General features: G+C 41.9%; 1 protein-coding gene across 2 annotated transcripts in view; it reads right to left on the reverse strand.

Moving 5' to 3' along the window:
- The window catches only part of LOC126427906 (uncharacterized), a 118,481-nt gene that overhangs the window by 90,948 nt on the left and 12,584 nt on the right, over positions 1-14,949 (reverse strand). For both annotated transcript variants that reach the window (XM_050089794.1, XM_050089795.1), the window contains one exon: positions 11,630-11,798. In XM_050089794.1, the coding sequence (XP_049945751.1) occupies positions 11,630-11,798 (169 nt within the window). The remainder of the gene's footprint in view (positions 1-11,629; positions 11,799-14,949) is intronic.

Here is a 14,949-nt window from a genome sequence, read left to right on the forward strand (position 1 = left end):
GTTTTAGTTCGAAGTCCAAAGTTTTATTGTAATTGTATTTATTGTCATAAAAAGTCAACTTAGGCAAACTCTCTCATGCCACGCTGCACAGAAGTTCAAGCTTGTTTTTCAGAGAGTTCTCTTTTTATTTTTCTAAACTTAGCGATTTATATTTGCTCTTAACATTCACACATTAATACATTTTAAGAGAACCTAAACCTGTAATTCAATGCATCTCATCGTATGTGCTTTGGCAGGCAAACTGCTCAGGTCTCGACTTAGCTGTATGCTTGTGACTAACAATGATACATATGTTGCTCATTATCAGTCATGGGTGAAGTGCATGGGAAGAAAGTGGATGCTTTCAACATTTTGCAGTACATAAGCTTGGAACAAATGATTCCCCGTTTATTAAGGTGACATTCCACACTGGACTTGCAAGTTAATTTAATATAAATTACAGAAAAGGTACTGTACATGTAGAGGGGGAAATGCATGCAAGTCAAGCGCTAATCAGGTGTAAATGTCTTGCCATACTGAAACAAGAATTTTTTTTTACTATTTTGGCTGATCAGATTTAAGCAGGTAGCTGTTTTCATCTCCATGTCTCCTGACACTTTGCATTGTACAGTTTCACTGTGTGTTATTGTTTCAGTTTTGTGTCTCTTATAACACTGTTGTTGTTAGTGAATCTCAGTGATCGGCAGAATTTACTTTCACTTCTTTTCCCAGCAAGATAGAGGATAACAGTTCATCACTGGCCATCGAAAATGTTGTCACACCTATGTCAACAAAGCATACTAAAAAACGTAATAGGAAAGTTTAAAGATGGCAAAAAAGATGCTCAGGGAATCAAATGTGGGTGTTAAACTAAAAAACTTGCTCCAGTTCAAATGTCTAGTGAAGTATTATCTCAAACACAAAAAGCAGTTTATTTATAAGAGCATGAATTTTAAAACAGAAGGAAAAAGATTAGAATTTAACATTCTGTCTGCAAAAGAAGCAAGCTGTCAGCTGTCACCTTATTTTATTATGATGATCGTTTCTCCCTAAGTAAGTCAGCATATGAGAAGATTCCACCACAACAAGAAACGCCTTTGTTTTAACGATCCCCATCCCAAATCCAGTATCACGTCCGTGACATTGTCTCCCCTATTTTGTGACAACACAAAACATGCTGCCCTTCTTTGAACTTTCTTGATGTACTCCATTAATCCTATCTGGTAAGGATCCTAGACTGTGCAGCAGTATTCCAAAAGAACACATAAGCGTGGGGTAGATCTGTTACATTTTCTAAGTGTTCTGCCTACCCCCACAACATTTTCTGTGTGTTCTTACCAATTTAAGTTGTCTGTAATTGTAATTGTAAGGTATTTAATTGAATTTACGGCCTTTAGATTTGAGTGATTTAGCATGTAACTGAAGTTTAACGGATTCCTTTTTGCACACATCTGGACGACCTCACACTTTTCATTATTTAGGCTCTATTGTCAATTTTTTTCACCACACAGACATCTTTTCTAAATCATTTTGCAATTTGTTTTGATCTTCTGACGACTTTACTAGATGATAAAGGACATCATCATCTGCAAATGCTGAGCGGGGTAGTGTAGTGGTTAGCACTCGCATTTGGGAGAACGATGGTTCAGCCCCACATCCGGCCATCCTGATATTTCTGTTTTCCGTGATTTCCCTAAATTGCTTACGGCAAATGCTGAGATGTTTCCTTCGACAGGGCACGCCCGCTTTCCTTCTCCGTCCTTCCTTTACCCGAGCTTGTGCTGCAATCTCTAATGGCCTCATTGTCAATGGGATGTTACACACTAATCTCCTTTTCCATCTGCTACTCAGATTGTCCCCTAAATCATTTATATAGATAAGGAACAACAGAGGGCCTATGGCACTGCCTTGGGAAACACCAGAAGTGACTTTTGTTTTCAGGGTTGCCACAAGTTTCCCCAAGTGAAATTCCCTGATTTATAGACATGTTTTAGCATTTTTCCCTGCAAAATTTCGAGATCTCAAGGGTTACTTAAGACGTAAGTTAACAACCTTCATTTGCAACTATGGTACAAGAAATGATAGCGCAAATAAGGAAACATTAAAAAAGACTTGCAAACAGATGGCGTTTCCAATGTGAGCAAAAATCTTAAGTACTTACACCAACATCTTTTGTATTGAACTGCTTTTAGATGGCGAAAGCAAGCCAACTGGTATATGTATTTCATTAAGACCACTGATGTCATTTTATTTCAACACAACGAAACACATTTGGTGACAAAAACACACATTCCTTTGGAGTCACAAGACAGATGTAAAAATTCCTTCACTGATTTCAGAAATAACCTCAGAAAAAAGTAGGTATCTTGATAGAAGTGTATAAGGCAGGGAAGAATTGTTTAAACCAACACTGTAGGTGATCGCCAATAAGATGTTTGTTCTGTTATGTTCGTTATTGTCAGTTATTACCCATCATGTTATATCTATTATTTTTCAGGTGTTCTGAGATTTTTCTTTCAAGAAATATCTGAGTACACAGCATACACACTGCCAGTGACTGACTCAATTTTTGCTCCTTATCGTCCATACTTTCTAACATACAAACTACTTCTAAAGTGGCAAAATGTATTAGAACAATAAAATATGTATAAAATGGCACACTGTACAACATACTTGTGGTGAGAGAGTTGCACCTCTGGCCTGGTGAGGTGCACTGTAATCCTGGGTCCATGGACAACCCACGAAAATCCGCTGCATTACACCACAAACAAACATACCCGGCCTGCAGGCAGGTCAGTGAGAGTAGATCTGACAGGCAGGGTCTGCAGATTAGTGGAAACCAGATGGCTACAGATCAGCAGGCCCGATCCATTACAGATACCCACAGAAATAGCCTCCAGTTTTAGCCTGTCACGGAAATCCACTCGTGTGGCCAGCTATTAATGAGCCACAGAAAGCATGTTGATGAAATGAGATCACGGTGATCAATCAATGAAACAGATAACTTGTTCAAATACTCTGAGAATCAATAATAATGAGAATAGGTAGCGACTAATCATAAAGATTATTTCTGAGCTGCAGACAGGCACGCAGAAAAGACAATCACATTGTCACAACTAACTAGCTTTTGTCACTCACACGACTGCCATGTCTGGCTGCTGCGTCTACAGTCTCTGACAATCAGATCCAAACAAACCACTCCTCACGCCTCCCTGCCTCTCGCCGACAGCTGCTAGGCTAGCGGCAACAAGAGGTGGTAGCACTGACTGTAAGTTGAGGGGAGTGGAAGGAAACGGAGAAGCAGTAGGAATGAGGGAGCAGGGAAACGGTGCATGTACTCAGCTACACCCAGCCAGCGACAATGCGCGAAACCTCAGCAAACAAACCATTTCATCTACTGAGACAAAAGTGAGATTTTTCCTGTGTTTTTCAAATTTCCCTGATGCCTTTGAAATTCCCCAATATTCCCTGATTTCCAGAACCTATGGCAACTCTGGTTTTACTTGATGACTTTCCATCCTAGCGTGAAGACTGTCTCCTTCAGAGTAAGAGTAATCATTTTAAATGCTTATGTAAGATGTTCCTCCTTGACAACTTTTTAAAAAACTGCACTTTGGATTTAACTTGTAACAAAAAGAAATGTAATTTTTGCTCATTAGAGCACAGTACATAAAACTAAGTAAATCTGTTGCATTTGTATTTTCACACTTATGACACTGTGTGTAACTATTACGACAACTCATAAAATTAAATCATCACGACAAATTTGTATATCTTACATATATATAACCTCCCCCATGAACCATGGACCTTGCCGTTGGTGGGGAGGCTTGCGTGCCTCAGCGATACAGATGGCCGTACCGTAGGTGCTACCACAACGGAGGGATATCTGTTGAGAGGCCAGACAAACATGTGGTTCCTGAAGAGGGGCAGCAGCCTTTTCAGTAGTTGCAGGGGCAACAGTCTGGATGATTGACTGATCTGGCCCTGTAACACTAACCAAAATAGCCTTGCTGTTCTGGTACTGCGAACGGCTGAAAGCAAGGGGAAACTACAGCCGTAAGTTTTCCCGAGGGCATGCAGCTTTACTGTATGATTAAATGATGATGACGTCCTCTTGGGTAAAATATTCTGGAGGTAAAATAGTCCCCCATTCGGATCTCCGGGCGGGGACTACTCAAGAGGACGTCGTTATCAGGAGAAAGAAAACTGGCGTTCTACGGATCGGAGCGTGGAATGTCAGATCCCTTAATCGGGCAGGTAGGTTAGAAAATTTAAAAAGGGAAATGGATAGGTTAAAGTTAGATATAGTGGGAATTAGTGAAGTTTGGTGGCAGGAGGAACAAGACTTTTGGTCAGGTGATTACAGGGTTATAAATACAAAATCAAATAGGGGTAATGCAGGAGTAGGTTTAATAATGAATAAAAAAATAGGAGTGCGGGTTAGCTACTACAAACAGCATAGTGAATGCATTATTCTGGCCAAGATAGACACAAAGCCCATGCCTACTACAGTAGTACAAGTTTATATGCCAACTAGCTCTGCAGATGATGAAGAAATTGATGAAATGTATGACGAGATAAAAGAAATTATTCAGGTAGTGAAGGGAGACGAAAATTTAATAGTCATGGGTGACTGGAATTCGTCAGTAGGAAAAGGGAGAGAAGGAAACATAGTAGGTGAATATGGATTGGGGGGAAGAAATGAAAGAGGAAGCCGCCTTGTAGAATTTTGCACAGAGCATAACTTAATCATAGCTAACACTTGGTTCAAGACTCATAAAAGAAGGTTGTATACCTGGAAGAATCCTGGAGATACTAAAAGGTATCAGATAGATTATATAATGGTACGACAGAGATTTAGGAACCAGGTTTTAAATTGTAAGACATTTCCAGGGGCAGATGTGGATTCTGACCACAATCTATTGGTTATGAACTGCAGATTGAAACTGAAGAAACTGCAAAAAGGTGGGAATTTAAGGAGATGGGACCTGGATAAACTGAAAGAACCAAAGGTTGTAGAGAGTTTCAGGGAGAGCATAAGGGAACAATTGACAGGAATGGGGGAAAGAAATACAGTAGAAGAAGAATGGGTAGCTCTGAGGGATGAAGTAGTGAAGGCAGCAGAGGATCAAGTAGGTAAAAAGGCGAGGGCTAATAGAAATCCTTGGATAACAGAAGAAATATTGAATTTAATTGATGAAAGGAGAAAATATAAAAATGCAGTAAATGAAGCAGGCAAAAAGGAATACAAACGTCTCAAAAATGAGATCGACAGGAAGTGCAAAATGGCTAAGCAGGGGTGGCTAGAGGACAAATGTAAGGATGTAGAGGCTTGTCTCACTAGGGGTAAGATAGGTATTGCCTACAGGAAAATTAAAGAGACCTTTGGAGAGAAGAGAACCACTTGTATGAATATCAAGAGCTCAGATGGCAACCCAGTTCTAAGCAAAGAAGGGAAGGCAGAAAGGTGGAAGGAGTATATAAAAGGTTTATACAAGGGCGATGTACTTGAGGACAATATTATGGAAATGGAAGAGGATGTAGATGAAGATGAAATGGGAGATAAGATACTGCGTGAAGAGTTTGACAGAGCACTGAAAGACCTGAGTCGAAACAAGGCCCCGGGAGTAGACAACATTCCATTAGAACTACTGATGGCATTGGAAGAGCCAGTCATGACAAAACTCTACCATCTGGTGAGCAAGATGTATGAGACAGGTGAAATACCCACAGACTTCAAGAAGAATATAACAAATCCAATCCCAAAGAAAGCAGGTGTTGACAGATGTGAAAATTACCGAACTATCAGTTTAATAAGTCACAGCTGCAAAATACTAACGCGAATTCTTTACAGACGAATGGAAAAACTGGTAGAAGCGAACCTCGGGGAAGATCAGTTTGGATTCCGTAGAAATGTTGGATCACGTGAGGCAATACTAACCCTACGACGTATCTTAGAAGAAAGATTAAGAAAAGGCAAACCTACGTTCCTAGCATTTGTAGACTTAGAGAAAGCTTTTGACAACGTTAACTGGAATACTCTCTTTCAAATTCTGAAGGTGGCAGGGGTAAAATACAGGGAGCGAAAGGCTATTTACAATTTGTACAGAAACCAGATGGCAGTTATAAGAGTCGAGGGGCATGAAAGGGAAGCAGTGGTTGGGAAAGGAGTGAGACAGGGTTGTAGCCTCTCCCTGATGTTATTCAATCTGTATATTGAGCAAGCAGTAAAGGAAACAAAAGAAAAATTCGGAGTAGGTATTAAAATTCATGGAGAAGAAGTAAAAACTTTGAGGTTCGCCGATGATATTGTAATTCTGTCGGAGACAGCAAAGGACTTGGAAGAGCAGTCGAACGGAATGGACAGTGTCTTGAAAGGAGGATATAAGATGAACATCAACAAAACCAAAACGAGGATAATGGAATGTAGTCAAATTAAATCGGGTGATGCTGAGGGAATTAGATTAGGAACTGAGACACTTAAAGTAGTAAAGGAGTTTTGCTATTTGGGGAGTAAAATAACTGATGATGGTCGAAGTAGAGAGGATATAAAATGTAGACTGGCAATGGCAAGGAATTCGTTTCTGAAGAAGAGAAATTTGTTAACATCGAGTATAGATTTAAGTGTCAGGAAGTCGTTTCTGAAAGTATTTGTATGGAGTGTAGCCATGTAAGGAAGTGAAACATGGACGACAAATACTTTGGACAAGAAGAGAATAGAAGCTTTCGAAATGTGGTGCTACAGAAGAATGCTGAAGATAAGGTGGGTAGATCACGTAACTAATGAGGAGGTATTGAATAGGATTGGGGAGAAGAGAAGTTTGTGGCACAACTTGACTAGAAGAAGGGATCGGTTGGTAGGACATGTTTTGAGGCATCAAGGGATCACAAATTTAGCATTGGAGGGCAGCGTGGAGGGTAAAAATCGTAGAGGGAGACCAAGAGATGAATACACTAAGCAGATTCAGAAGGATGTAGGTTGCAGTAGGTACTGGGAGATGAAGAAGCTTGCACAGGATAGAGTAGCATGGAGAGCTGCATCAAACCAGTCTCAGGACTGAAGACCACAACAACAACAACATATATATAAGTGTGATATGATATTGTGCATAAGTATTAAGACAACTCATAAAACTAAATGATGATGACAAATTTGTATACCTTATATGTATATTATATTTAAATACAAAGATTCTGTAACTTACCAAACGAAAGTGTTGGTACGCTGATAGAAACAATAACAAACACAAACACACACACAAATTTCAAGCTTTCGCAACCCACGGTTGCTTCATCAAGAAAGAGGGAAGGAGAGGGAAAGACGAAAGGATGTGGGTTTTAAGGGAGAGGGTAAGGAGTCATTCCAATCCCGGGAGCGGAAAGACTTACCTTGGGGGGGAAAAACGACAGGTATACACTAGCACACACACACACAGATCCATCGGCACATAACAGACACAAGCAGACATATTTAAGGGCAAAGAGTTTGGGCAGAGATGTCAGTCGAGGCGGAAGTTTAGAGGCAAAGATGTTATTGAATGACAGGTGAGGTATGAGCGGCGGCAACTTGAAATTAGCAGAGGTGGAGTCCTGGTGGGTAACAGGAAAAGAGGATATACTAAAGGGCAAGTTCCCATCTCCGGAGTTCTGATAGGTTGGTGTCAGTGGGAAGTATCCAGACAACCCGGATGGTGTAACACTGTGCTAAGATGTGCTGGCCGTGCACCGAGGCATGTTTAGCCACAGGGTGAACCTCATTACCAACAAACACTGTCTGCCTGGGTCCGCTCATGTGAATGGACAGATTGTTGCTGGTCATTCCCACATCGAAAGCTTCACAGTGTAAGCAGGTCAGTTGGTAAATCACTTGGGTGCTTTCACACGTGGCTCTGCCTTTGATCGTGTACACCTTCCGGGTTACAGGACTGGCGTAGGTGGTGGTGGGAGGGTGCATGGGACAGGTTTTACACCGGGGGCAGTTACAAGGGTAGGAGCCAGAGGGTAGGGAAGGAGGTTTGGGGATTTCATAGGGATGAACCAAGAGGTTACGAAGTTTAGGTGGACGGCGGAAAGACACTCTTGGTGGAGTGGGGAGGATTTCGTGAAGGATGGATCTCATTTCAGGGCAGTATTTGAGGAAGTCGTATCCCTGCTGGAGAGCCACATTCAGTCTGATCCAGTCCCGGAAAGTATCCTGTCACAAGTGGGGCACTTTTGTGGTTCTTCTGTGGGAGGTTCTGGGTTTGAGAGGATGAGGAAGTGGCTCTGGTTATTTGCTTCTGTACCAGGTCGGGAGGGTAGTGGCGGGATGCGAAAGCTTTTTTCAGGTTGTTGGTGTAATGGTTCAGGGATTCAGGACTGGAGCAGATTCGTTTGCCACAAAGACCTAAGCTGTAGGGAAGGGACGATTTGATATGGAATGGGTGGCAGCTGTCATAATGGAGGTACTGTTGTTTGTTAGTTGGTTTGATGTGGACGGACGTGTGAAGCTGGCCATTGGACAGAAGGAGGTCAGCGTCGAGGAAAGTGGCATGGGATTTGGAGTAGGACCAGGTGAATCTGATGGAACCAAAGGAGTTGAGGTTGGAGAGGAAATTCTGGAGTTCTTCTTCACTGTGAGTCCAGATCATGAAGATGTCATCAATACATCCGTACCAAACTTTGGGCTGGCAGGCCTGGGTAACCAAGATGGCTTCCTCTAAGTGATCCATAAATAGGTTGGCATACTCCCCAACACACTATCCAGATTGAACCCTGCCTGGAACAGTTCCGTCCTCTGTCACAGCGGGACCCACCTCCTCTTCCTCAAAATCACACTCTCCAAACCTTCCAGGAATTTCTCACTTCTAGCCTTGCCTCTCAATCTTTCTTGAAAAACCTTAATCCTACTCCCAGTATCACCACAGCTGAAGCGCAAGCTATCGGTGATCTGAAGGCTGACCAATCCATCGTCATTCTTCTGGTGGACAAGGGTTCCACGACCGTGGTACTTGATTGTCAGGAGTAGGTGGCTGAGGGTCTGCGTCAGCTTTCAGACAACACTACATACAAAATTTGCCAATGTATTCTCATTCGTGATGTCCAGGTGGAGCTTCAAGGAATCCTCAGAACCTTAGGCCCCCTACAAAACCTTTCCCCTGACTCCATCAACCTCCTGACCCCACTGACACCCTGCACCCGTACCTTCTACGTACTTCCTAAAATTCACAAACTCAAACATCCCAGCCGCCCCATTGTAGCTGGTTACCAACGTAGATCAACACCTTCAACCCATTACATGCAGTCTCCCATCCTTCAACAAAGACACCAACCACTTTCTCGAACGCCTGGAATCCTTACCCAATCTGTTACCCCCGGAAACCATCCGTGTAACCATTGATGCCACTTCCTTATACACAAATATCCCGCACGTCCAGGACCTCGCTGTGGTGGAGCACTTCCTTTCACACCGATCACCTGCTACCCTACCTAAAACCTCTTTCCTCATTACCTTAGCCAGCTTCATCCTAACCCACAACTTCTTCACTATTGAAGGCCAGACATACCAACTATTAAAGGGAACAGCACAGCCATGGGTACCAGGATGGCCCCCTCATACACCAACCTATTTATGGGTCGCTTAGAGGAAACCTTCTTGGTTACCCAGGCCTGCCAACCCAAAGTTTGGTACAGATTTATTGATGACATCTTCATGATCTGGACTCACAGCGAAGAAGAACTCCAGAATTTCCTCTCCAACCTCAACTCCTTTGGCTCCATCAGATTCAACTGGTCCTACTCCAAATGCCTTGCCACTTTCCTCGATGTTGACCTCCATCTGTCCAATGGCCAGCTTCACACATCCGTCCACATCAAACCCACCAACAAGCAACAGTACCTCCATTATGACAGCTACCACCCATTCCATATCAAATAGTCACTTCCCTACAGCTTAGGTCTTTGTGGCAAATGAATCTGCTCCAGTCCTGAATCCCTGAACCATTACACCAATAACCTGAAAACAGCTTTCGCATCCTGCAACTACCCTCCCGACCTAGTACAGAAGCAAATTACCAGAGCCACTTCCTCATCCCCTCAAACCTAGAACCTCCCACAGAAGAACCCCAAAAGTGCCCCACTTGTGACAGGATACTTTCCGGGACTGGATCATACTTTGAATGTGGCTCTCCAGCAGGGATACGACTGCCTCAAATCCTGCCCTGAAATGAGATCCATCCTTCACAAAATCCTCCCCACTCCACCAAGAGTGTCTTTTCGCCTTCCATCTAACCTTCGTAACCTCTCGGTTCATCCCTATGAAATCCCCAAACCTCCTTCCCTACCCTCTGGCTCCTACCCTTGTACCCGCCCCGGTGTAAAACCTGTCCCGTGCACCCTCCCACCACCAGCTACTCCAGTCCTGTAACCCGGAAGGTGTACACAAACAAAGGCAGAGTCACATGTGAAAGCACCCACGTGATCTACCAACTGACCTGCCTACACTGTGAAGCATTCTATGTGGGAATGACCAGCAACAAACTGTCCATTCGCATGAACGGACCCAGACAGACAGTGTTTGTTGGTAATAAGGATCACCCTGTGGCTAAACATGCCTCGGTGCACGGCCAGCACATCTTAGCACAGTGTTACACCGTCCGGGTAATCTGGATACTTCCCAATGACACCAACCTATCAGAACTCCAGAGATGGGAACTTGCCCTTCAATATATTCTCCCTTCCCGTTACCCACCAGGCCTCAACCTCTGCTAATTTCAAGTTGCCATCCCTCGTACATCACCTGTCATTCAACAACATCTTTGACTCTGTACTTCCACCTCGACTGACACCTCTGCCCAACATCTTTGCCTTTACATATGTCTGCCTGTGTGTCTGTACATGTGCAGATGGATCTGTGTGTGTGTGTGCGAGTGTATACCTGTCCTTTTTCCCCCCTAAGGTAAGTCTTTCCACTCCTGGGATTGGAATGACTCCTTACCCTCTCCCTTAAAACCCACATCCTTTCGTCTTTCCCTCTCCTTCCTTCTTTCCTGATGAAGCAACTGTGGGTTGCGAAAGCTTGAATTTTGTGTGTGTGTTTGTGTTGTTTGTGTCTCTATCAACATACCAACGCTTTTATTTGGTAAGTTACATCATCTTTGTTTTTAGATATATTTTATGTATATTAGTTTGATGCAATTGTATTGCAAGTATTTATGCTTCATTTGTAGAAAACTATCACGCCAACTGTAATTTCCTTTGTAGGATGGTTTGAACAGAGGTGCCTGAAACTAGTCACAACTAGGAAATAAAAAAGATACTTCTTAATGCAACTTATGATGGAGCTACAACCATTTATCTCAATTGTAAAAGAGCTGTGGTCTATTTTTGACCTGCAGCATGCTGGATGTTCGTAAATTCCTCCTGTACCACAGAGGACTTCTCAAAAAAAATTAAGTATTCAGTTACAAAACATCAAGTGAACTGCATATGACCATATAAATTCATTTTTTGTGCATAAATGTCTGAATCTGTAGCTCAGTTGGCACCTTCATTACCACTCTGTTTGGCAAAAATAAGATCAACACAACCTGTAACAATTACTTTTACCAATATGACTCTAATATGGAGAAGATGTGCAGATGACACAAAGCGAAGAAAAAATACTCACTGTATAATGTAAGGTCTGTCGATAATCGATATCCAGTGTGGTGACCTCGGGACAGCTTTTAGACAGAACCTCAAAGATAGCGGGTTCAACTTCTCTATCCACAATCACTGTACGCAACTGCGGAGCTGCTCGGAAAGTCGCTATGGCCTCCTCATCGGTTACTGTGTACCTGTGGAGACAGGTGTATGAATAGTGAGGACAAACCTGTTTACATCAGAAATTGTGGGGTGAATGAATTTAAATGTGCAGCTGTGGGTTTCATTTTTATGAATCTTCTCTGATGACAAACATCCACACATCAGACATTCAAAAAACTGAAGTTACTGTGTAGTTAGGATCAATCTAAAGTTTCAGTCATGTGCTCCAAATGAGAAGAAAATTAGCTATCCACAGAATTAGTAATAGTATGCTGCTTGATATTTTATACAGGACAGATCAGGATAAATTTATTCGTCAGATTCAAAGGACACATACCATCTTTACACATCTCAAAAATGAAAAACACCAAGTTGACAACATTAAAAATGCACTACAAATCCTTAACAAAATCACAAAAGGCCCAGTCATGAATAATCTGAAGGAATTTGAAATATACATACACATTGAGGATTATTCCCACGATATACTAAATGAACAATCTGATTCCAAGCACACACAGTTAAATTTTTTTTTAAAATAGGGATAGCAGATAACCAAAACCCCAGAGATAACAAACACATCAGTAAAAGTTCCACAGATACATGACCTGCAACAACATAAATATCGTCGAATAAACAACTAGCTGTCATGTAAGGTACACATGCTTTTGTTGGGGGATGATTGGTATGGATGAAAATGAACAAATTCATATGCCATGATTGTATTTGTAGACACTATTAGTGCTCCAAGATGACTGGTTTCAACAGTTTTATGCTGTCATCATCTGATCAAAGAGAAAAACAGAAATAATAAGGGGAAGAGGAATAGTGAATCTACAGTTCAATAATCAAAACAGTATGTAATTACTGCAGATTTTATATGAAGCATTGTCCCATGGTAATTTTATAAATATTCCTAATTGTTATACTGGGCGCACTGAAAATTCCAGCTTTCTTTCTGGTGCACCGCTATTCAATGTTTGTATCCACCGTAAGTGATCATTTAGCATGTTCTACAGATGCCACCCAGTGGCAAGCTGGGTGACTTCGTAGAAAGTCTGCCGCCTTTATGTAAACAACCGCTCACAGAATGGTGCTGTGCGGAAAGCTTGTGAGACTCACGTTCAACACCAGCTTGCATGAATGATAGGATGATTTTAACGTTGTCCTTTTTATTATTTATGGGCATTTTACCAACTGTATGTGTTTTATCAACTGCAGTTTTATCAAGACATGTATACGTCTGGAGTGCCTTTTATGCTTTTACTTCATGTAATGCAACATGGCAATTTTACAGCATATTCCAGAGGGTACATGGGATATTGAATATTTTATATGTTGTTGCTGTTGTTGTGGTCTTCAGTCCTGAGACTGGTTTGATGCAGCTCTCCATGCTACTCTATCCTGTGCAAGCTTCTTCATCTACCAGTACCTAATGCAACCTACATCCTTCTGAATCTGCTTAGTGTATTCATCTCTTGGTCTCCCTCTACGATTTTTACCCTCCACGCTGCCCTCCAATGCTAAATTTGTGATCCCTTGATGCCTCAAAACATGTCCTGCCAACCGATCCCTCCTTCTAGTCAAGTTGTGCCACAAACTTCTCTTCTCCCCAATCCTATTCAATACCTCCTCATTAGTTATGTGATCTACCTACCTTATCTTCAGCATTCTTCTGTAGCACCACATTTCGAAAGCTTCTATTCTCTTCTTGTCCAAACTGGTTATCGTCCATGTTTCACTTCCATACATGGCTACACTCCATACAAATACTTTCAGAAATGACTTCCTCACACTTAAATCTATACTCGACATTAACAAATTCCTCTTCTTCAGAAACGATTTCCTTGCCATTGCCAGTCTACATTTTACATCCTCTCTACTTCGACCATCATCAGTTATTTTACTCCCCAAATAGCAAAACTCCTTTACTACTTTAAATGTCTCATTTCCTAATCTAATCCCCTCAGCATCACCCGATTTAATTTGACTACATTCCATTATCCTCGTTTTGGTTTTGTTGATGTTCATCTTATATCCTCCTTTCAAGACACTGTCCATTCTGTTCAACTGCTCTTCCAAGTCCTTTGCTGTCTCTGACAGAATTACAATGTCATTGGCGAACCTCAAAGTTTTTACTTCTTCTCCATGAATTTTAATACCTACTCCGAATTTTTCTTTTGTTTCCTTTACTGCTTGCTCAATATACAGTTTGAATAACATCGGGGAGAGACTACAACCCTGTCTCACTCCTTTCCCAACCACTGCTTCCCTTTCATGCCCCTCGACTCTTATAACTGCCATCTGGTTTCTGTACAAATTGTAAATAGCCTTTCGCTCCCTGTATTTTACCCCTGTCAACTTCAGAATTTGAAAGAGAGTCTTCCAGTTAACGTTGTCAAAAGCTTTCTCTAAGTCTACAAATGCTAGAAACGTAGGTTTGCCTTTTCTTAATCTTTCTTCTAAGATAAGTCGTAAGGTTAGTATTGCCTCACGTGTTCCAACATTTCTACGGAATCCAAACTGATCTTACCCGAGGTCCGCTTCTACCAGTTTTTCCATTCGTCTGTAAAGAATTCGCGTTAGTACTTTGCAGCTGTGACTTATTAAACTGATAGTTCGGTAATTTTCACATCTGTCAACACCTGCTTTCTTTGGGATTGGATTTGTTATATTCTTCTTGAAGTCTGTGGGTATTTCACCTGTCTCATACATCTTGCTCACCAGATGGTAGAGTTTCGTCATGACTGGCTCTCCCAAGGCCATCAGTAGTTCTAATGGAATGTTGTCTACTCCCGGGGCCTTGTTTCGACTCAGGTCTTTCAGTGCTCTGTCAAACTCTTCACGCAGTATCTTATCTCCCATTTCATCTTCATCTACATCCTCTTCCATTTCCATAATATTGTCTTCAAGTACATCGTCCTTGTATAAACCCTCTATATACTCCTTCCACCTTTCTGCCTTCCCTTCTTTGCTTAGAACTTGGTTGCCATCTGAGCTCCTGATATTCATACAAGTGGTTCTCTTCTCTCCAAAGGTCTCTTTAATTTTCCTATAGGCAATACCTATCTTACCCCTAGTGAGACAAGCCTCTACATCCTTACATTTGTCCTCTAGTCACCCCTGCTTAGCCATTTTGCACTTCCTGTCGATCTCATTTTTGAGACGTTTGTATTCCTTTTT

Source organism: Schistocerca serialis, chromosome 12 (assembly GCF_023864345.2).
Source record: "Schistocerca serialis cubense isolate TAMUIC-IGC-003099 chromosome 12, iqSchSeri2.2, whole genome shotgun sequence".
NCBI lineage: Eukaryota > Metazoa > Arthropoda > Insecta > Orthoptera > Acrididae > Schistocerca > Schistocerca serialis.